The sequence below is a fragment of the Macrobrachium nipponense genome, chromosome 18 (genome assembly GCF_015104395.2).
Source record: "Macrobrachium nipponense isolate FS-2020 chromosome 18, ASM1510439v2, whole genome shotgun sequence".
NCBI classification, from domain to species: Eukaryota; Metazoa; Arthropoda; class Malacostraca; order Decapoda; family Palaemonidae; genus Macrobrachium; species Macrobrachium nipponense.
In genome coordinates, this window is record NC_087211.1 from 20,913,260 (window position 1) to 20,936,852 (window position 23,593).

General features: G+C 40.4%; 1 protein-coding gene across 1 annotated transcript in view; it reads right to left on the reverse strand.

The window, feature by feature from the left end:
• LOC135196528 (replication protein A 70 kDa DNA-binding subunit-like) overlaps positions 1–23,593 on the reverse strand; it is a 251,981-nt gene that overhangs the window by 71,437 nt on the left and 156,951 nt on the right. The window contains 2 exon segments of the mRNA XM_064223376.1: positions 13,818–13,980; positions 23,006–23,102. Coding sequence (XP_064079446.1) covers positions 13,818–13,980; positions 23,006–23,102 — 260 coding nt within the window.

The following is a 23,593-nucleotide window of genomic DNA, read 5'->3' on the forward strand; positions in this document are numbered from 1 at the left end:
TCGCTTGCACGCCTGGGTAATGATTGTAAACAAAACAACAGCTTGATCCGTGAGCTCCCAGCATCCCCCAAGGTGCGTGATTCAAAAGTTTTTGCCTAGTAGGCCTATAACTATTTTTCCTAGAATTTAAAAAAAAAATCTTTTTTTTTCATCGACGTACCATACGTTGGTTCGGCACTCGACAAACAATTTTTGTTGACGTCTAACACGTCCAATCGGTGTTAAAGGGTTAATAATGATTTGGAACTGTTTTCTGTGTATTTACATGATTTGGAACTGTTTTAGGGTGTATTTCCATTGATATTGTGGTTTTTTATCATTTTTTATGTTCGTATATATTTTTGGTATATTTCAGTATTTTCCCGGTATTTTCCAATAAACATGGACATTAATAATGATTTTGAAATGTTTTCTGTGTATTTACATGATTTGGGGTGTGTTTCCATTGATATTGTTGTTGTTTTTTTATCATTTTTTATGTTCGTCTGTCTTTTTAGTATTATTTCAGTATTTTCCTAAATACTTACAAATCTGACACTTACACACAAAAAAACTATGATCTTTAGCTTTAAAGTGCAACAAACCCAATGTTAATACCTATTATAGTTACTGAGCTACAAGACTTTAACTTTAACTTGCAATTACTAATTTTTTTTAAATCGGTGCTGAGCACCTTCTGGTTCTCGGCGCCTCATGTGTGATGTATGCTATTTGAAAAAAAAAAAAAATTTAAAAATGCAATAAAAAATACCATAAAATGATATATTAAATCTTGGTAAAAACTTTTTTTTTTGAGAGAAAAAAGAAAAATAAATTTGCCAATGTGTTCTCTCACTATCTTTATTCAAATTGCTTTTTAGTTTATTAAAATCCATTCTTAAATATGGGAGTTTGGGGAATTTGAATGTAGAAAAATGTATGTTTTGAGAAAAATGCAGCTAAAGTTTTGCTAACCCTTTCTTTTGCTTTTAGAAGCATATAAATTTTCTTGGAACAGTGCCATGGTTTTAGGAGGCTAATGAGCCCCTCCTTCATATGCTCCTTTTGATGTTTTTTGCTTCTTTGGCTTTCTTGAATGCATAGCAGACATTTGTTTCCTGGTCTTCTCTTTCATCTGAAGGATCCTGATAAAACAGACATCACTTGCTACGTCAGGGACAGCAATTACATCTTGAAAATGCTCATTCTCTTCCTCCTCCCCCTCCTCTCATCATCAGATAACTTCAAAAAAAAGTCGTCGGTGCCATTATCATCATCATCTTGATATATTTGTACAAGGGAATAATAGATTTCATTAGTAGCTTCGTAATAGGAAGTACCTGGCATCTCCTCAGTACAGATAAGTTTTGATATTGGGAGAGCTTGCTTCCCTTTGCTTACTAAACTTCTTTTTTGGCATGTTGGTAATACAGGCGGTCCCCGGGTTACGACGGGTCCGGCTTACGACGTTCCGAGGTTACAACGCTTTTTCTTAAATATTCATTGAAAAATCCGCCCTGGGTTACGACGCTTGTTTCCGAGGTTAAGACGCTGACGCTTCCGATGCTCCGAGTTAACGAAGCTTTTAAAAAACGCATACTATGATAAGAATCCTTTAAAGTTTAGCACAGTATATTAATAATAAGTTTTTGGTTAGATTACAAAAAAAATTTTGAGGTTATGATGATTTTTTGAGACACTTTTTATGTCATATTTTTAAAAATTTTTTAGTGACGCCTCATATGCGGAACTAGTTTCCGAGCGAATGAATACACTAGCTTGGGATGCGCAGTTTATAACAGTCCAAAAGCACAAATAATGAAAAATTCATTGCTTGTTTCCAGTATACATAATTAACAAAACGAAGTTTCTGGTTAGATTACAACGCAAATTCCAAGCTTACGACGGTTTTTTATGCCTATTAACGATACCTCATACGCAGAACTAGTTTCTGAGCAGAGGGCGCATAAATTAATTTACGCTATTAAACCGTATGGTAACCATAGTCAAGGATAAGGAACGCATTCTCAAACAGTATACATATCCTTTAATACAAAACAGAAAAATATCATTGAAATGATATTGTCATGATACAATAGTTTGTTCATACTTACCTGACAGATATATATATATATAGCTGTATTCTCTTGATGACCGACAGAATTTGCGAAAAACTCCCCGGCAAACGCAGTGGTCGTTTAGGTGGTTAGTACCCACCCTTCCCGCTGCTGGGAGGCGGATACCGGGAACCATTCCCATTTTCTATTCAGATTTTCTTTACCACTGTCCCTGAGGGGAGGTGGGTGGGTACTTGATTATATATATCTTTGTCAGGTAAGTATGAACAAACTTTATTGTATCATGACAATATCATTTTGTTCATGACACTTACCTGCCAGATATATATATAGCTGAATCCCACCATTGGAGGTGGGAAGGGACAGAATAGAAGGATTTTGGAAACATTTCACATGCAGATGATTGACATCTTGTTCGTCCTACCTTTGTTAGCATAGCTGACTTCGTGATTACTGTCACCCCAAGCCTGCTTCTGCTTAACTAGAATTTCCAGCAAGGTAGTGACCTGTATAGCTGGATAGTTCTAGATGATCTGTCAACGGGAGCGTGACCACAATGTGACTAGACCATATTGACCATACTGAAGACAACGAAGCATAATAAATACCACCTAACCTAGCCTCACTAAAGTTAGTCCCATAACTTTCAGGCTAATTAAAGGGGAGACCGCCTCAAGCGGCCAACCCTACGACCGAAAAAAATAAAAAAACAAACCCATAATTAAAATCACACATCCATTTTCTAAAGGATGGGGTTTGTATTGCTTCTCGTCCCCAATACTGTATCCGCGGAAAATGTATGGTCCAAGCGAGTAGCAATTCTCATATGGTCGCCTTGGGACATCTCTGAGGTAGTGTGAAGCAAAACACAGAGTTGCTTCGCCAAAATGTGGCACCCAGGATATCCCCCCCCCCCCAAAACTGAGTGCCATATTTTTCTGAAAAGCCACCGAAGTAGCTACCGCTCTAAACCTCGTGAGCATTAACTTTTAGCAGTTTAAGATCACCATCCGTGCAGGATGAATGAGCTTCCTCCCCTTGATGGTGTTTCTCAAGAAGAACGCCAGTGCGTTTTTAGACATTGGTTAATTCCGGCCTCTTGACCGAACACCACAGGTTGTCTGACGGGCCTCTACATTGTTTGGTCTTTTCCAGATAAAATTTGAGAGCTCTGACAGGGCACAAAACTCTCTCCGGCTCTCGTCCGACGAACTCTGATAACCCCTTGATATCAAAGCTTTTAGGCCAGGGGTTGGATGGGTTTTTGTTCTTCGCTAAGAACGAGGGGCTCAGCGAACACACTGCATTGTGCTCTCTGAAACCCACATGTTTACTCATAGCTTGGATTTTGCTAACCCTCTTAACTGTTGCCAAAGCGGTTAGGAAAATAGCTTTCCTAGTTACATCTTTCAAAGAGGCAGCGTGCATAGGCTCAAATGGGGCTGACATTAAAAACTTTAAGACAACATCTAAATTCCATGAGGGAATCTTGTCTCGTGGAGGTTTTGATGTTTCAAAAGGACCTCAATAGATCGTGAAGATCTTTATCATTTGATAAATCCAAGCCTCTGTGTCGAAAGACCGTGACAGCATACTTTTGTAGCCTTTAATCGTTGACACTGAAAGTTTGTCTATATCTCTAAGATGTAAGAGAAAATCAGCAATCTGGCTCACAGAGGTCGTGGAGGAGGAAATATTTTGCCTTCTACACCAGCTTCTGAAGACAGCCCACTTCGATTGGTAGACAGCTTGGGAAGATGTTCTTCTAGCGCTGGCAATAGCTCTTGCCACCGATCTTGAAAAACCTCTCGCTCTGGCCAACTTTTGGATAGTCTGAATGCAGTCAGACTCAGAGCGGAGAGGTTTCCGTGATACCTCTCGAAGTGGGGCTGTCTGAGTAGATCGATTTTTTCTGGAAGCGTCCTTGGGAAATCTACCAGAAATGACATGGCCTCTGTGAACCAGTCGCTTGCAGGCCAAAAGGGGGCGATCAACGTCATTCTTGCTCCTTCCGACGCATGCAAACTTCCTTATTACCTCTCCCAGGAGTTTGAATGGAGGAAAGGCGTAGAGATCCATCCCCTTCCAATTCCAAAGCATGGCGTCTATTGCTATTGCTCCTGGGTCTAGAACCAGAGAGCAGTAAATAGGAAGCCTCTTCGTTTTTGCTGTCGCGAAGAGGTCTACCAGTGGCGTCCCCAAAAGTTTCCACAACTCCTTGCAGATCTCTGGATGGAGAGTCCATTCGTTTGGAAGCATTTGATGTTGACGGCTGAGGAGATCCGCACGAACGTTCTGCTGTCCTGAAACGAACCTCGTTAGAATCGTTACATTTCTCAGCTTCGCCCAAAGTAAGATTTTTTCCCTCGTTATCCTGAACAGGGAGCGAGATAGAGTTCCTCCCTGTTTTTTGAGATATGCGAGCGCCGTGGTGTTGTCCGAGTTGATTTGTACAATTCGTCCCACAATCCTTGACTCGAAGCATTGAAGTGCCAAACGAATCGCCTCTAGCTCCTTGAGGTTTATGTGCCAGGACCTCTGTTCCCCTCTCCAGAGGCCTGACACTTCTTCCTCCCCCAGTGTTGCTCCCCAGCCCGTCATGGACGCGTCTGAGAACAACACTAGGTCTGGGCTCAGAACTTTGAGGGACATCCCTTCCGATAGCTTGACGGGATCGGACCACCACTTCAATGCTCTTTGATCGATTGAGGGATTCTCAAAATCTCGTCTAGGTCTTTCTTGTTCTTCCAGTTGTCTGCTAGGAAAAACTGAAGCTGTCTGAGGTGCAGCCTTCCCAGAGAAACAAATTTCTCCAGCGAGGAAATGGTCCCCAGCAGACTCATCCATTCCCTCGCCGAGCATATTTCCTTCTCTAAGAAGACCGATACTTTCTCTAAGCATTTTAGCTGACATTCTATGGATGGAAATGCTTGAAAAGCCACTTGAATCCATCTGAATCCCAGATACACGATGGACTGTGTGGGAATCAGATGGGACTTCTCGAAGTTGACCAGAAGGCCCAGGTCCTTCGTCAGCTGTAATGTCGTATGTAGGTCCTCCAGACACTGTTCCTTTGACGTGGACCAGATCAGCCAATCGTCTAAATAGAGTGAGACTCTTATCTTTGAGAGATGGAGCCATCTTGCTACATTTCGCATCAGAAGCGTGAATATCATAGGGGCTGTACTCAGCCCGAAACAGAGAGCTCTGAATTGGAAGACCTGTCCTTTCAGAATGAATCTGAGGAACTTCCTGGACCGAGGATGTATCGGAACATGGAAATAGGCATCTTGGAGATCCAAGGACACCATCCAATCTCCTGGTCTCAGGGACGCTAAAACAGACTGTGCAGTTTCCATCTTGAATTTTATTTTCCTTACAAAAAGATTCACGCCTGCTTACGTCTAGGACAGGTCTCCATCCTCCCGAGTGCTTCGGAACAAGGAAAAGCCTGTTGTAGAAGCCTGGAGAGTTCCGTGACACGACTCTTTGTACTGCTCTCTTTTCCAACAACTCTGATCCAAAAGGTCTAATAAGATCTGTTGCTTTGAATCCTGATAAGAGGGCGAAAGGTCTATTGGTTCTATGCTAATGGTGGTTTCGATAGAAACGGGATTTTGTAACCTTTCTCGATCACTTCGAGTGACCAAGAGTTCGCCCCTCTTATCCTCCACGCTTCGGCGAAGAGAGCGAGTCTCGCCCCGACTGGTGTCTGGAGGGCCGAAAAGTCATTTCTTTCCCTGGTTTTTGAGGGGGGCTCTGCCCCTAGGGAAACTCCTCCCTCGAGCAGCAGCTCTTGAAGAGGCTCTTCCACGAAAGGGCTTATAATTCTTCCTAGAAGCTTGCGTGGTTCTTGATGACATCTGATCAGCAGGACGTTTCGAAGACCGAGACAATAAGTCCTGCGTCGCTCGTTCTTGGAGATTTACTGATAAATCCTTTACCATCGATTGTGGAAAAAGATGAGCAGAAAAGGGAGCGAACAACAATTCTGCTTTTTGCGCTGGCGACACTGACTTAGCTGTGAAGCTACAGAAGAGTGCGCGTTTCTTCAGGACTCCCGACGCAAAATGTGATGCCAGTTCATCGGAGCCATCTCTTACTGCTCTGTCCATGCATGACAAAAATACTCGCTAAGTCCTCCAATGAGATGGAATCTGGGCTTCTAGACTGAACATCCAAGACGCCCAAACACCAATCTAGAAAGTTAAAAACTTCCAAAGTTTTATAAAGGCCTTTGAGATGGTGATCTATCTCCGACATTGTCCACAGAAACTTTCGCTGATGCCAGGTAAGATCTTCTAGGAGCTTCCACTAAGTTGGCGAAATCCCCTTGTGCGGAAGCGGGGATTCTCAAACCTGCTTCCTCTTCTGTCTCGTACCACTTCCCCGATCTTCCACTAAGCCTTGTGGGGGGAAGTGCAAAAGAAGTCTTGCCCTTTGTCTTTTTGGATTCCATCCAATCATGGATTCTTTTAAAGCCCTTTTAGTCGAGAGCGAGGTGGCCATTTTGACAAAATTTGGAGTCTTCCTTGCCTTCGAAGAGGTTAGTTGCGAAGGTGGAGAGAGAGGAACTGGAGCTCGGAACTTCTCGGGAAACAAATCTTTTAAAAGACGAGTCAAAAGTCTTATAATCCACAGAGGATGAGGTTGTAGGATCCTCCTCCTCTTCCGAAACAGCCTCGCTTGACGATTTATTTTCTAATGGAGACATAGCCTTATTCTGAATTGAACGAGAAGAAACCAAAGTTTCACCTCCCTTTCGAACCGTAGGTCTTGTGTTTGAAATCAATTTTGAAGAGGAGAGTCTGCTATGTTCTCCTAACCTTGACTTTCTCTCCGAATTTTCCAAACTAACGTCATACGATTTCTCTTGACGAGCACTGATATTGTAGTTCCTACTACCTTGAAGCATATGGCGCTTAACCTTCTGACTAGCGGCTTGTTCTTTTCTTCTCTGGGTGACTTTATGCATCGGACGCCTAGCGCCCTCAAAAGCGTCCTGGAAAGCATCCTCATTTGCGTCCTGGAAAGCGTCCTGGAACGCGTACTGATATGAAGGACGACGAGCGTCCTTACTAGCGCTACACCTCGCGTCCTCAAAAAACGTCCCATATTCATCTTCATATCCTTCTTCTGAACTAATATCGTGCGTCTGACGTCTCTCCAGCCGACGTTTCCTACCCAGAGCGTCCGAGAAGCGTCCTTACGAGCGTCCTGGTTAGCAAAGCGTTTCTTTGTTTTTTTGAATATTCTCTTCCTGTAAGCCAAGATCAATTCCTCCCAATTCTATTTCTGAGCGATCCTTCTGAACGTTCTTCGACTCTGGGAAAAGACGACGGCGGCCGCCTGTGCGGCACCTATTGTCTTTTTCTTTACCGCCAATACTTCTAGAGACTCTCTCAGCAGGACTGCTTGCGCGTCCTGTAATTGAGGTGCGATGAGGGTCCTATAAGGCCCGACGGATCAGACGAAGACGAAGAACGAAGAGAAGCCGCAGGAGAACGTCTAGATTTCTTGACGGGTAGCCAAAGATCTTTTTTACAACTACGTGATCTTTCTTCTTTCTTGGCGAAAAACGTATTCCAACTGTTGACGAATCGCTTCGGAGTCTTTTTTGATGGTGAAGAACCATATGATGGAATGAACCTTTTTGAGAAGAAGATGGGCGAGGGGACTTTTCCTTCTTCCTTCTCTCCGGACTCGAATCAGGACGCTCAGAAAGCGTCCTAAATCTCTTGTGCGGGATACTGTCTTCGAAGTCTTCCGGAGAAACCGAAGCGTAAATCGAGGCTGGGACCGCTCTCGATCTCCCGATGAAGCGTCCTCTTTCCATCATACCTTTCCTAGGAGGGCGAGAAAGACGATGGCCGCCAGTGCGACGTCTTACGTCTTCCTTACCACTCTCACTTGGAGAGGCTGCGTACTCTTCAGTAAGACCTTTCCTAAGAGGGCGAGAAAGACGATGGCCGCCAGTGCGACGTCTTACGTCTTCCTTACCACTCTCACTTGGAGAGGCTGCATACTCTTCCGTAAGACCTTTCCTAAGAGGGCGAGAAAGACGATGGCCGCTTGTGCGACACCTTACGTCTTCCTTACCACTCTCAGTCGGAGAGGTCTTCCGAAATTCCCACCCACAGTGAGGTGAGGACGTCTCGGAGGAAGAGAAGCATTCCTTCAAGGTTCGAGCTTGCGCGCGATCTTTGGCAGCCTGGGATGCGTCTTCAGGATCTGCCGAAGGGACGCCAGACCGGTGTTTAATTCCCGTAACCCTCCTTTGGCCTTCGACATGTCCATTCCCTGTGTTCTGGGAGTCCGACAGAGGTCTCAACCTGGAGGCATTATAGGACCAATCTGACGCCCCCTTCCACTTCACTAGGGGCACTAACATTATCACTACACTTTTGCACATTAGATTGTAGCACTCTCATTTTCGATTCAAGGTTCCGAATCGATTCTAAAATGGTAGAAAGGGCATTCCCTTCGGTAACAATCACTTCCTTATCTGAAGGAGAAATTATAGGGTTGTATGCGTAACATGTTCTACATTTATGTTAGATTGAGCAACTTTACTTTGACTTTTAACAGAAGCACTCCTGGAGGAAGACCTCCTAATTCTGTCACGCTCAAGTCTACGAATGTAAGATTCATACGCCTTCCATTCGACATCAGTTAACACTTCACATTCTTTGCACCTATCATCCAACAAGCAAACATGCCCTCTACAATTCACACACAATGTGTGAGGATCTACCGAGGCTTTTGGTAGCCTCACCTTACATTCTTCTACACCACACACTCTGAAACTAGTAATAAACTAGATCCAGACATCTCAATTCTAAGAAAAATCAAAGCCAAAATCAAAATCCAAACCACAATAGCGTATGCCAAATCACTAAGCCAAGTCCGAAACCAAAAGACAATCCAAATACTCAAGTGACAAATGAAGTTTTCGAAAACCTAAGCGGAGGTCTGTAAACAGATGTTTACTGACCGGCGACAGAAGAAAATCTGAATAGAAAATGGGAATGGTTCCCGGTTATCCGCCTCCCAAGCGGCGGGAATGGGTACTAACCACCTAGCTGACCACTGCGTTTGCCGGGAGTTTGAAATTCTGTCGGTCGTCAGAGAATACAGCTATATATATATCTGGCAGGTAAGTGTCATGAACAAAACATTATTTCACCTAAAGAATCCATTTATATACTCTACTTAGACTTGGATATAAAAACCATAGTCTCTCTCTCTCTCTCTTTGTATTTTCCGACGAAAATAATCACTAATTAGTGTATTTTGATGTTTATTTTCATGACTAAATACATTTTTATAAATACAAAAATGATTACTAATTTTCAAATATTAATTTTGATTAATACTGTATTAGTAAGTTTAATAAGTTGAAATGATATAACATAATAAAAATAAGAATTGTCTCTCTCTCTCTCTCTCTCTCTCTCTCTCTCTCTCTCTCTCTCTCTCTCTCTCTCTCTCTCTCTACTACAAAGATGTATGTTTTTTTGTATGATAAATATGATTTACTATTTTCAAATATTAATATTAATTTATACAGCAATAATATCAATTCATTAAAGAAAATACCATAGTGAATTAGTAAGATTTTAGCTTATATTTAAAAAAAAAATTATGGAAGAATGAAGGAAATCCCAGTCTTCTTCCAGTCCAACCTTTTTTTCTCGAGATCCAGGTACTAAAACTGTCAGATATATCAAGTTCTGTGACAGCCAGGAGGGGGAAGTGCTCATGAAATCCCCCCCCCACCCCCCTCTCTCTCTCTCTCTCTTCTCTCTCTATCTCTCTCTCTCTCTCTCTCTCTCTCTCTCTCATTTACGAGACTCAAGATTTTTTATGTACTTGTACTATTTGTTTTTAATACTTTCAAATAATAATAATAATAATAATAACTGTAATTACAAAATTCATATGTGATAGTATTTTAAAGAAATACAATACGTACTAATCTATTCATGTCACTTTTAAGTAATTAAGGTTAACTCTCTCTCTCTCTCTTTTATTTTTGCCACACAAGATAATAATGTGTCATAGTGGTAACTCCCTTCTTTCGCTGGAAGCGTTATAGGTATTTTTTGAGAGAACAGAGAGATAAACACTCTCTCTCTCTCTCTTTTAACGAGATGAAAGAATTTTTATGGTACTAGTATATAAAATGTTTATTGATAATTTCGGTTATTTAATAATAATAATAATAATAATAATAATAATAATAATAATAATAGTAATATAATAATACTTTAATTACAAAATTCATAATGGTCGCATTTTAAAGAGATGAAAATGACCTTTCCATTTCACTTGTAAGGATAATTCCTCTTTCTACAGAGATGACAGAATTTTTATGGTAGATGCACGTGTTTATTATATTTTCAAATAATAATAATAATAATAATAATAATACGATAACTAATTTCAAAAGAAAATTCTTCCCTTTGTCTTTTTCTGTATCAATTTCCCTACCTCATAACTTCAGTGACACTCGAGCTTAACAATGCCATACAATGGTCAACAAATTTAATGGTTTTATGTAATCTCTCTCTCTCTCTCTGCATTTAATGAAAATATACAGTAATTTGTGAACACACAGTGTTTCACATGAAAAAAGTAAATTAGTAATAATTTTAGAGATACGGCCCTAAGAAAAATTGGAAATTAGTGAAATTTTCCCTGTGGACATGTTTTCAAGAACGTCGTTCCGGCTTAAGACGATTTTCGGGTTACGACGCGTCTTAAGAACAGAACCCCCGTCGTAACCCGGGGACTGCCTATATATAATACACAATTGATGTCCAAAAATCCGAGGAAGTGTTGCAATCGATTGAAAATAAATACATGATTACATAAAACAAATATAAAAATTCTCTCTCAGGACAACTGGCTCGCATTACTCAGTCATGGAAAGAGTTGCTGTCTCTATCAGGAAAACATATTGTATGGCATATGAAACAAAATGCAAAGAAAAGAAATAAAATACTTGAAGAATGAATGCAAACAGAAATAGTAAAACCACCCCTAACCAGACCTTTAATTCTCTACTTGGGTGTGGCCTTTAAACCATTTAAAACGCTTCATATCGATATTATCTTACGGGTGGCAATGGCCCGGACCCAGATTTATGGAAATATGACGATAACTCATTTTCACAAATTTGAGCTATCACCAAAATTACAGGCCGCCAATACCCTTAAGTCTGGCGAACAAATCGGTTCAAGGGAGAGAAGTCTCCATCCTCCTCCCTCCCCCAACTTTCTCTATGAGACAGTTGTAAAAAAACTGGGGACCGATCCAACACAACTTCCACAGCGCCCTTCTTCAGCATGGCTTGCACTTCTTGAGTATGATCCTTCAGTGAACCAGGAACGAAAGTCAGGAGATGGACCGGGATGATGGTGAGGGGTGGCAGAGACTCAATGGGGAGTTTGCATCCTGGGGGAAAGGACCCTCGAGTCCTTCCAGAGTGTGATCCTCCCAATCTACTCTCCCTTCAGGAGGGAGAACCTCACCAGACATGTGATTCTTCCTGCCCCATACGAGTGTACAACCAGACTGGGCCAAGAACCAAGCCAGGAATGTGGGCCTCCTGTCCGACTCATGCAACCTGGTAAAACCTCAGGAGGTTGAGGGGACATATGATGAAGATCGGGCTCCCACCTGTCCTGCAGCAGAACCAACAAGAGGTGAGCCGTATGCAGTCACCACCAACCCACAGTGAAAATGGCGATATGGGTCTAGGAGAATGCTTTTGCCTCAGCAAAGCATTGTCCCGAGGAGACTAGATAGGTTTACACGAGCCAGGCTGAGTAGTACTCAACTCAACCTGGTTAAGCCAAGCCGACTGATTGTGCAAACATGATGGAGGGCTGGGTGGAGTTGAGCGAGCGGCTAGCTGGTGAGAATTTGCACTCTCCTAACAATATGCCCAGTGTTCCTTGTTGCCGAAGACTACCAAAAAAGTCTGAGTAGGGGACCTCCTCTTTGCTTCTCCAGGTGTTCAGTTGGAGACCAAGACACCTGCGTCCCAGCTTTCTCATGCCTCATGCTCTCACTGGTATGAAGAGTTGTCTTTTTGCCACCGGTTCGGGATGTTTCAGGCTCAGTAGAATCTTCAAATTCGGAGTGTCTTTGTCAGACTTGGCACCCGACACAGCACCAGTCTTCGAAGCTGACTTCTTAGATCTGGTGCCGAGGGTGTGGACCAAGTTCATGCGCCCTTGGCTCCCGAAGTGCCAGAGCTAAAGAGAACCCTCTGCTTCCCCTGCAAGGAGAGGCAAGCTTTTTCTTCCTCAACGAGAAGCCTTGGAAGAGGGGAAAAAGGCAGAAGACAACGACGATGATGACACCTTGTGGGATGTCCTCTTCATCACCTTCTTCAGGATGGTGGTCAGGCCTTCCATCCAGGCAGGAACAGCAAAAGCAGCAGGTATTACAGGAATAACTGTGGGCAAAAGGAGTAGCAGAAGCAGCTCAGGCAACAGGCGCAGCAGCAACAGCAGGAAAAGAATGGGACTCCACTACTACGGCGGTAATGGCAGCAGTAGAGACAACACCTGATGCTACTACTCCACAAAGGGAGTAGTAGCATCGGGTGGTGACAAAATACCATAGTCAGTACCTTTGCAAAAGCCGAGGCAGTCACAATGTTGGTAGTCAGGGTCTCCAATATGTGTTACCAAGGTGTAATAAGGTGCCCCTCCACCAGGTCTGAAGAATCATGAGTTGGTGCTAATGGAGGGAGACTCCTGTCGCTCCGATGGAGGTTCTTCCCCTATGGCATGACATGAGGCCCCCAAGCAGAGGACGCTCGGATAACCCGCCTCCCCCTTGTCTGGCGAATCAAACAAAGATGAGGATTCTCTCGAAGAAAGAGAGCTAGAAGGGGAAACTTGCTGGGAGAGAGAGATGAAGATGAAGGGTCGGTTACAAAGGGAATGCCTTAGCGCCCTTCCTCTGTTATGGTTACCCCCCCTGCAAACTTCACCCACTACACAGGCAACCAGAAATGACACTCGTCATAAGGAAGTTCAGGATTACAACCACGTCCCCTACAGAAGGTGCATAGGGTGAGAGGGAGTAGCAGTCTTACATGAAGGCTTATTAGATTTGTGGGTGTGCATGTTGAAAGCAAAAACACAAATATTCTAGCACACAAAAACAGAAAAGATCTCACCAGGAAAAAACTGCTAGCAACTTTTGGTCAAAGAGCAGAGTACACACGTTCACATTAGACAACGATCAAAAGCAAATTGGAGTGCTTACGTCGGGCAGAATGGGGCTCCCACCAACAGAAAGGTAGTTAAATTAATTACCCATCTTATTTAACAGTCTCCGTTTTTCAGCTTTCGCCATAAGTACTTCCTAATGTAAAGAGAGGACCAAGGGTTTGCATATCGTGAAGGAACAAACGTCAATTAAGGTGCCTTTAGCAAAATGTAAAACTGTGGGAATAAATAGATTGAAAAATGCAATTAGTTCAAATACCACAGACAGCATATGAATTTCATGCAATCTCACTATCAAAATTGATTTCCGTAATTATTTAATGAACATAGGAACCCAAGTGTTAATATATTCGCCAGAAAATAAAAAGGCACAGAACTTACACATCTACAAGATTGCGATAAGTTTCTGAAGACGTTTCATTTTTTATATGTTTTACAATCCTGGTTATTCTCAGTCTTGTGATTATTCTCAAAATTCTTAAAACCAACTAATAAATCTTTTGCTTACCTCTATCATATCATAAAACTTGTCCAACTGTTCATTGAAAGCAGTGGCTCTTATTTCTCCAGATTCATCAAGAAGATCCATACTGAAGAGTTTGCCTTCACCTCTTGAGTTAGACCATGTTCTAATTCCTGACTTGTTAGTAACTCGAGCACAAATAGTCCACCTGGCAGAAAGAACATCACCTTAAATAATTATTAATTTGTAATAAATACAAACCTATACTTTCTGCTGATAAGCGGACAAAAATACTTAATGCACTTCCTGACATCGAAATGCAATCTATTTTCCAAAAAAGTCTCAAAAACTTACTATAAATCCTGGAGCCCAAGTTTAATCTTTACATCAGTCCATCCTAACCTAAGAGGAAGGTTCTGCCTGCTAGAAATTTATCAAAATACCTGTATGCGACCACTGAATGAAGTGCACATTTTTTAGTTACTATAGTAGATAAAGTTATCATAAAAAGGAGGATTATGGTGGAAGACAAGCAGTAACTATGTTGAATAGGCAATATTACTGGTATTTTTGCTCTTCTCAAACAACCCTGACTTTAATGGACATTATTAGGCTGAAAAAAGTAAACCTGTGGTATGTTAACAGGGGTTACCAATAAATCTTAGTAGAGCAAGACTAGGACAATCAAAACAGAAATTTAGTAATACAGTAGTACCTCAGACTCCGAACTTAATTTGTTCCAGAGGGCTGTTCAAAGTACAATTTGTTCAAAATATGAAACAAATCTCAGGATAATTCATTCCAGCCAACCCAAAAATTTCCCCTTTCCACATTTTTTCTATTATTAAAGTGTTCAAAAGTTAAATTAAGAGTGCAAAGTAATGAAAAGTACGTTATATGAAGTAAAACTTTTGAAATTTTATTTTTTCTGTATACGATTTACGAACTGTTTGGTGAAAATGGTGCCCGGCTGGTGGGAGATGGAGGGAGGAGAGATGGGAACCTTTTGAGGAAACTGAATTGGTTGCAGTATGCAAAGGTTGATAACAAAATCAATTTTATTCACATATTAGTTAAAAGGATAATCAAAGGAATCCATAATGTATGTGTGTGAGAGAGAGAGAGAGAGAGAGAGAGAGAGAGAGAGACGACAGAGAGAGAGAGAGAGAGAGAGAGAGACATAACTAACAATCATTCATTCATTATTCCTCAAAAATATAAATGCTCCATCCCTCTATCTGAAGTTAGCTGTGCATCACAGCAACGACATGATTTTGTTAACCCTCTTACACCGATTGGACGTATTAAACGTAGAGTCAAAATGTCTCCCGTATGCCGATTGGACGTATCAAACATAGACTCAAAAAAGTTTTTTTTTAAATTCGCAGAAAAATACTTATAGGCCTACCAGCTGAAAACTTTTTGAATCACGCGCCTTGGGGGATGCTGGGAGTTCACGGATCAAGGCGTTGTTTTGTTACAATCGCTACGCAGGCGCGCAAGCGCGAATTTCTTTCTTATCGCCACTAAAAAGTATCAGGTGACACATCCTCAAAAATTATTTCGTCACTTTAACATAATTTTTGCACCATTTTAAATTATCCGATACATGTAGTATTATTTATGAAAATATATGCAATTTCATGTAGAATACAACAAAAAAATACTCATGATTGTAGCTTTCATCAGTTTTGAAATATTTTCATATAAATAACGATAAGTGCCAAAATTTCAACCTTCGGTCACTTTGACTCTACCGAAATGGTCGAGAAAAACGCAATTGTAAGTGCTAAAACTCTTATATTCTAGTAATATTCAATCATTTGCCTTCATTTTGCAACAAATTGGACGTCTCTAGTACAATATTTCGATTTATGGTGAATTTATGAAAAAAACTTTTTCCTTATGACACATCATTAGAAAGCGCTGAAGCTAGAATATCTAGCTTGGAAAGAACCTTAGAGACTATAAACATTGCAGATTTGAAAGAGACACATTAATCAAGGCAGTATTAAGAGTTTTGCCGATAGCCAAAGAAAAAGAAAGCAAAAAGAGCGGACACTATGGAGGGATTAGGAACATTCCTCGTAACAAACTCGGTTCGAAACTCATTTCAACTTGTATTTGGACTTATAATAAGTTTAATGTCATGGATGTCTAACTTCCTCTATGCCTTGTTTTCCTGAACCGAATGGGAAGCAGAAGGCAGAGGTACAAAGGAAAACTCAATACTAGCATTAACAAAATGCCTTGCCTGACTAGGGATAGCTGCAGATGAAGGGATGCTAGGCAGGATATAACCAAGAAGTTTAAGTCCTGACCTAACTAATTGCTTTCACAGTCTATCAGCTTTCCTTCTTTCCTATATCTGATATATTCAGGGATAAAGTCTTACAAACATTCACCTACATCCTTTACATTTAGTGTCAAGATCACACACTGTACCCATGCAGCCGATACATAGCAAATGTTGATCTACTTCAAATTCCAACATCCTGCTTACATCAAAATCATTCCTACATAGCCTGATGTTACTGGTTTTGCTTCCGGTGGAAAATTTCCTAAGAAAATGAAATTACAATACCATAAACAGGTGTAAAACTACGAAACTTCATAGAATACCAACAATCACCTTAATGCAATGGCGGCAAGACCTCTGATGAGCTAAAACCTTCGAAACACACCTGGTGGAGAACAGGTGAAGTAGACAGTAATCCGGGCAGCCAATCGAGTGTTTGTTTGAATAAACACTGGCCTAATAGGTATGGAGATATAACTAACTTTAACAGTAGGTAAGATTCTTCCCAAATAAAGAACACTCAGGTGAAAGGTACTCAGGTTTGCACCAAGGACTGCTAGAGAGTTGAGGACTGTGAGGTGGACCATTAAATCTCTTACAAGAAAGAAGCAAAGAGCTAACGACGTTTGTTTCTTTAACAAATGAGATTTGCCCAGAAATCCCCAAAGAGGCCTCTTGCCAGGATTGGAATTCTCCGAGTCTGAAGACAAACTGATGCTCAGTAACAGACACCCCTTTCCACCAGCTGCCTGTCAAAGCCTGGCCATGTGCGATAGGTTTGACTGAAAGGGGTGACTACCCATGGGCAAACTCCATTGGTCTCCCTTGGACCTCCAGTATGTCTTCTCCCAGGTTCAGGAGTGTGTGACAAGGACCTTCATCTAGGAGAACCAGGAGGATGGGAAGCCATCTCTTCCACTTGCACTGGCACGATAATATTCACTTCAAAGTCCGCCCTAATTCAGCCACCGTATTCACCACTAAACTCAACTTAGCGTCAAATCTGCACTCAAGACTGGCAATGGGATGGGAGACGTAAGCATGGGAGTAGACGGTACGATGTTGGGGGGAAGAAGAAATAGCAAAATCATCTACAACACAAGTTCTAGGTGTAGGTTCAAGACTACAAGCCCTACTTTTGGCTCTAAGAGGCTGCCTTCCTCTTCCTATCAAGCTTCTCTAAGTTGGATTTTAACATTTTCCATTGCCTACTGTCCCAATCTTTGCACTTATCACATGTAGGCTCTTTTGAATATATTTGGCCCAAACAGTTTGAACAAATTGTATAAGAATCATAGCGGGTTTTGTCAACCTGGTCTTACGAGCCTTCCAACAATACCTTATGCTGGAGGAACTTAAGTCCAACATGATAAATAACTAAATCAGGTATAAAACCATCTAAGGTAAACTGATAAGCTTAAGGCTACACAAATAAATGAATACTTCCCCATATCCTGGAAAGATACACCCGAAATACAGATGAAATAAACCTACAAAAGCTGCTGCAAACATTTGATGTTACATTGAAGGCCAGCAGAAAAGAAGTGAAGTCTTTTGCCTTGTTGTTCCTATTGTTCTCTGATAGTGGGCAGAGTAGCCACCTACACAAAAACAATGAAAGAGCTACCACGATTTTTAAAATTTAAGCTGCCATGTGAGTGGAAAATATAGCTGTGTAATTACCTAAGTTACTTATAAGAAAAACATGTACGTAGTCTGAATTTTGGGGATGGGGCAAAGAATCCGAGTGTCATTTAAAAACACTAGATAGGAATTTTACACTTGGTAGACTTTAACTGGAAATATAGGCAATAACTACAGTAATACCCTGAACTTATGCGAGGTTAGGTTCCAGACCCCCTCGCGCAAGGGAAGTTCCATTTAAGTTTGGCACGGTCTCTAAAAAGGCTATTAAGTACTTGCTTCTTGCTTCTAGAGTTTGAACACTAAATATGACCATAATCATGCTCCCAAAGTATTAAGCTAACTTTTAAATGAAATTAAAGTTACTGTAATTTCATTTATAAAAATGACATTTTTATAATAATATAAAGTTTCACTTATACTTACCCGGTGGTTACATATAGCTGTCGTCTCCTGACGTCACGGCAGAATTTGAAATTCGCGGTAGCGCTAATGGTTTGACAGGTGATCCCTCTACTCCCGCCCTCTACCAGGTACCGGGAACCATTCCAACAATAAATCAGAAGTTTCATGCCTACCTGTCCATATGAGGGGAGGAGGGCGGGCTTTGTTATGTAACCACCGGGTAAGTATAAGTGAAACTTTATATTATTATAAAAATGTCATTTTCACTTACATAACTTACCCGGTGGTTAAATATAGCTGATTGACACATTTAGGTGGTGGGACAATGGCAGCTAAAATAACAACTGTTGGAATTATCCGAAGATAATAGGTTCCTTACCTTTAAAGACCGCTTGACTCAGTGGGTTACTGCCTCTGTAGTCTGCTGGCCTTTATTGTACCGACAGGATATATGGATCCGTGCGTCGGACACAATAATAAGTACTTGCCGTTGAGGACGTGACCGTAACGGACAAGACTATAATGCCCCTGCTCAGGGCGCAGTACAAATCACCACAAAATACAATGAAAAACGAGGGATCACCACAACCGTTTAAGAAATACACCAAGACATTAAAAGACTGAAAGATACTCAAAAAAAAAACCCTGTATCTTCAGACAACCTTAAAACTACAAAAAACATAATCAAGGAGAAAAGTTAGTGAGGATGGGATACATCCTTCTCTCCCTCACCCAATACCGTGTCAGTCACAATGAATGGCCCCAATGTACTGCAATTTTCATATGTGGTTTGCAAATCTGTCAGATAATGAGATGCAGATCCCGCTCGCCTCCCTTCGGTTTTTGGCATGCCTCCTCCCATGATCTGGGGAGTTTGACAGGGGCCTAGACCTAGGAGAACGAACGGGCCGAACAACCACCTCCCCACTACACTTGCACTAAGTAATTTATCACACTTAACTACCACTTCTTTGCACTGTCTCACCCATTTTCTGCATAGTGGTGAGGAAAGAGACAAATTTCGAGTCCATATCGGCTCGTAATACTGACACGGGATCGGGATCGGGAGATACAGATTCGAGGGCAGGAACAACCACTACGGGGTTAATAGGAACAGGATTAACAGAATTCAGAGGAATATCCTGGCTACTCACTGACTTAGAAGAAGATCTCTGTGAAGCCTTTCTGATTCTATCTTTTTCTAACTTTCTCATATACTTTCCCAGTGCCTTCCACTCCTGAGATTTTGTTAAGACTTACATTCTTCACACGTATTCTCAAAAGAACATTCACGTCCTCAACAACTAACACAAGTAGAATGAGGATCAAGTGAAGCTTTAAGAAGTCTAGTCTTACACCCACTACTACACACCCTATACTGAACAGAGCCGGTGTCAGACATCGTGAAGAATTCAAAATAATTCCTAAAAAGGACAACAATATCAAAACCAAAATAATTATAGCGCTAGCAAAAAGATCAGTAAACTCAAGGTACATCACCAAAAGGAGAAAACCAAGATGATCAAATCCAAATTCCAACCAGCAGAGGAACCGTGTTACCGGTTCCGACGGCAGGAACTTCTGATTTATTGTTGGAATGGTTCCCGGTACCCGGTAGAGGGCGGGAGTAGAGGGATCACCTGTCAAAACATTAGCGCTACCGCGAATTTCAAATTCTGCCGTGACGTCAGGAGACGACAGCTATATGTAACCACCGGGTAAGTTATATAAGTGAAAAACTTCTCTTTGGGTCACTAGGTAAACTTCACAAGTCAATCATAACGAAGGTACACAATTCAATAAAATAAAGAAAACATGTATGTATATATGTAATGTTTGCAGAGGATGAAGGAAAAATTCAATCAATTTAAAATCATGCACTAGAGTAAGGCCTAACTACGAGAGAGAGAGAGAGAGAGAGAGAGAGAGAGAGAGAGAGAGAGGTTGGCAGCTCTTGTTGGGTCCTCAGTATGCGTACATATGAGAGAGAGAGAGAGAGAGAGAGAGAGAGAGAGAGAGAGAGAGAGAGAGAGAGAGAGAGAGAGGGGGGGGGTGGGGGGGGGGGTAAAACTCTGGAGGGGTATCATCTTTAATAAGTGAAAATGAGATCAAATCTTCTAAAAGTACATTAACTGTATGTGCTGTAATTATGTAGCATAGTACATACAGATTGTACCAACACTTTTCTTCAAGGTTAAAAAAATTATTTTCACAGAACGCCAACTCTGTTGTCTCTGATACGTTTTACTAGTTGATCATGGAGGTCTTATATAATGTAAACACTGAATTACGTACTGCCTTTGAATATATTTTCAAAAATATAAATAGCATAAACAAAATCTCCATACTGAATTTACACTTAAAAGCATGAAAACTTACACCAATCGTAGTATACTAGTACATACTTCAGATATTAAACTAAGTTTCTGAAGGGATATCATCTTTGAAAAGTGCAGTAACTTTGTGAATGGGTATCACATTTTGTAAAAGTACATACAGGCGGTCCCCGGGTTACGACGGGTCCGGCTTACGACGTTCCGAGGTTACGACGCTTTTTCTTAAATATTGAAAAATCCGCCCTGGGTTACGACGCTTGTTCTGAGGTTACGACGCTGACGCTTCCGACGCTCCGAGTTTACGACGCTTTTAAAAAACACATACTATGATAAGATAAGAATCCTTTATAGTTTAGCACAGTCTCTCTCTCTCTTTGTATTTTCCAACGAAAATAATCACTATAATTCTCTCTCTCTCTCTCTCTCTATACTACAAAGATGTATGTTTTTTAGTATGATAAATAAATGATTTACTATTTTCAAATATTAATATTAATTTATACAGCAATAATATCAATTCATTAAAGAAAATACCATAGTGAATTAGTAAGATTTTAGCTTATATTTAAAAAATTATGGAAGAATAAAGGAAATCCCAGTCTTCTTCAAGTAACTTCCAGTAACCTTTTTCGAGATGCAGGTACTAAAACTGTCAGATACATATCAAGTTCTGTGACAGCCAGGAGGGGGGAGAGCTGGGGGAGAGCTGCAGTGTTGCAATCACGTGGTCCTGACATTTTCCCCCCCCTTCTCTCTCTCTCTCTCTCTCTCTCTCTCATTTACTGAGACTAGAGATTTTTTATGTACTTGTACTATCTGTTTTTAATACTTTCAAATAATAATAATAATAAATAATAATAATAATAATAATAATAATAATAATAACTGTAATTACAAAATTCATATGTGATAGTATTTTAAAGAAATACAATACGTACTAATCTATCCATGTCACTTTTAATTAAGGTTAACTCTCTCTCTCTCTTTTGCCACACAAGATAATAATGTGTCATGGTGGTAACTCCCTCCCTCTCTTTCGCTGGAAGCGTTATAAACAGAGAGAGATAAACATTCTCTCTCTCTCTCTCTCTCTTTTACCCGAGATGAAAGAATTTTTATGGTACTAGTATGTAAAAATGTTTTTATTGATAATTTCAGTTATTTAATAATAATTAATAATAAAACTTTAACTACAAAATTCATAATGGTCGTATTTTAAAGAGATGAAAATGGACCTTTCCATTTCACTTGTAAGGATAATTCCTCTTTCTTACTGAGATGAGAGAATTTTTATGGTAGATGCACGTTTTTATTATATTTTCAAATAATAATAATAATAATAATAATAGAAGTAGTAATAATACGATAACTAATTTCAAAAGAAAATTCTTCCCTTTGTCTTTTCTGTATCAATTCCCCACCTCAACTCGAGTGACACTCAAGCTTAACAATGCCATACAATAGTCAACGAATTTAATGGTTTTATGTAATCTCTCTCTCTCTCTCTCTCTCTTACTGAGATGAGATCATTTTCATGGACGTGTATGTAATAAGTTTATCATTAATATTTTCCAATAATAATACTATAAGTACACAATTCATATCTGAGTATATTTTAAATACAATAATCATTCCATTTCTCTCTTTTAAATACTGTAAGGACAACTCTCTCTCTCTCCACAAGATACTTCTCATACATTTGGTGTTTCTATTTCTTCCTTTTATCTCTCTAGCTCTCAGCAAAAGAATTGATAGACAGACAAACATAATTGCATAGTCCTCTCTTTCTCTCTTCTCTGGAGAAATATATGTATTTATGGGAGGGGGAAAAAGTTGCCAACAGACATTCATTTCAATCTATTGAAACCTAAGGAGTTATTTTCTCTCTCTCTCTCTCTCTCTCTCTCTCTCTTGTATTTTAATGAAAATATACAGTAATTTGTGAACACACAGTGTTGCACATGAAAATAGTAAATTAGTGATAATTTTAGAGATACGGCCCTAAGAAAAATTGCAAATTAGTGGTGAAATTTTCCCTGTGGACATGTTTTCAAGAACGTCGTTCCGGCTTACAACGATTTTCGGGTTACGACGCGTCTTAATAACGGAACCCCCGTCGTAACCCGGGGACCGCCTGTATATGCACTAACTGGTAGGTGCTGTAATTACCTTTGTATGGTAGGTGCTGTAATTACCTTTGTATCACATTTATACATGCACAAAAATAAAAATAAATTTGTAATACAGATTTTATACAGAAAAGCTTTAAAACTAAAAAAAATTACATAAATTAAATCAAACACTTTTGCAGGGTTTTGCTCTGTTTCTGGAGCATTCGCAATTGTTCGTGCTATTGTGAAGAAGTTGCGTATGAATTAGTTAGGTTCCAATGAAAAGTTCGTGCTATTGTGAATTTGCGGAAATCAAATCACATAAGTTTGGGGTATTACTATATAAAACAATGATTTTTTGGTTCAAACTGTATATTAAATATAGCACACATGAAAAATAAATTATTAAAAATAATGCATAAAAAATGTAACACTTGCCTGTTTTGGTATGGAGTCAGCGATGCAATTGGATGAACACTACCACCACCTGGAGTCATTGAGGGTGAAGCACCAACGTTGGGTGGATTTCGCTGTGCTAAAGGATTGCGTTGAGCATTACCACCTGCAAGTGTGACCCCATCAGGTTTGATTATACTGGCCAATATTGGAATGTAAATAAAACAAGTTCTTTCCAGGGATTATACACTGATAGTGACAAAACATGAAAAATTCTTCATAATGATTTTATTTCTTTTTTGTATACCAGCAACCTTTTATACAGGAGTACTCTCCAGTGCAAGTCAGAACAGTTGTTGAAATTGGTAACATTTTCATTAATTGGCAGTTATTGGGTGAGTGGGGAATATATTCCTAACCCACCTTATGTCATCACTCATTTTTTTTTTCAGCCACAAGGACAAAGCAGGACAGCCAGCCAAGGTGGGTTGGATTTATAAAAGGCTCTGATATGTACACCCAGGAAAAATAATAATCACTTTAAAATTGACCTTGTAACCTCCTACCAGGTCTGGTAAATGGGTTACCAGAGATGTAGGGCTCTACCGATTTGCCACTGAGGATTGCCCC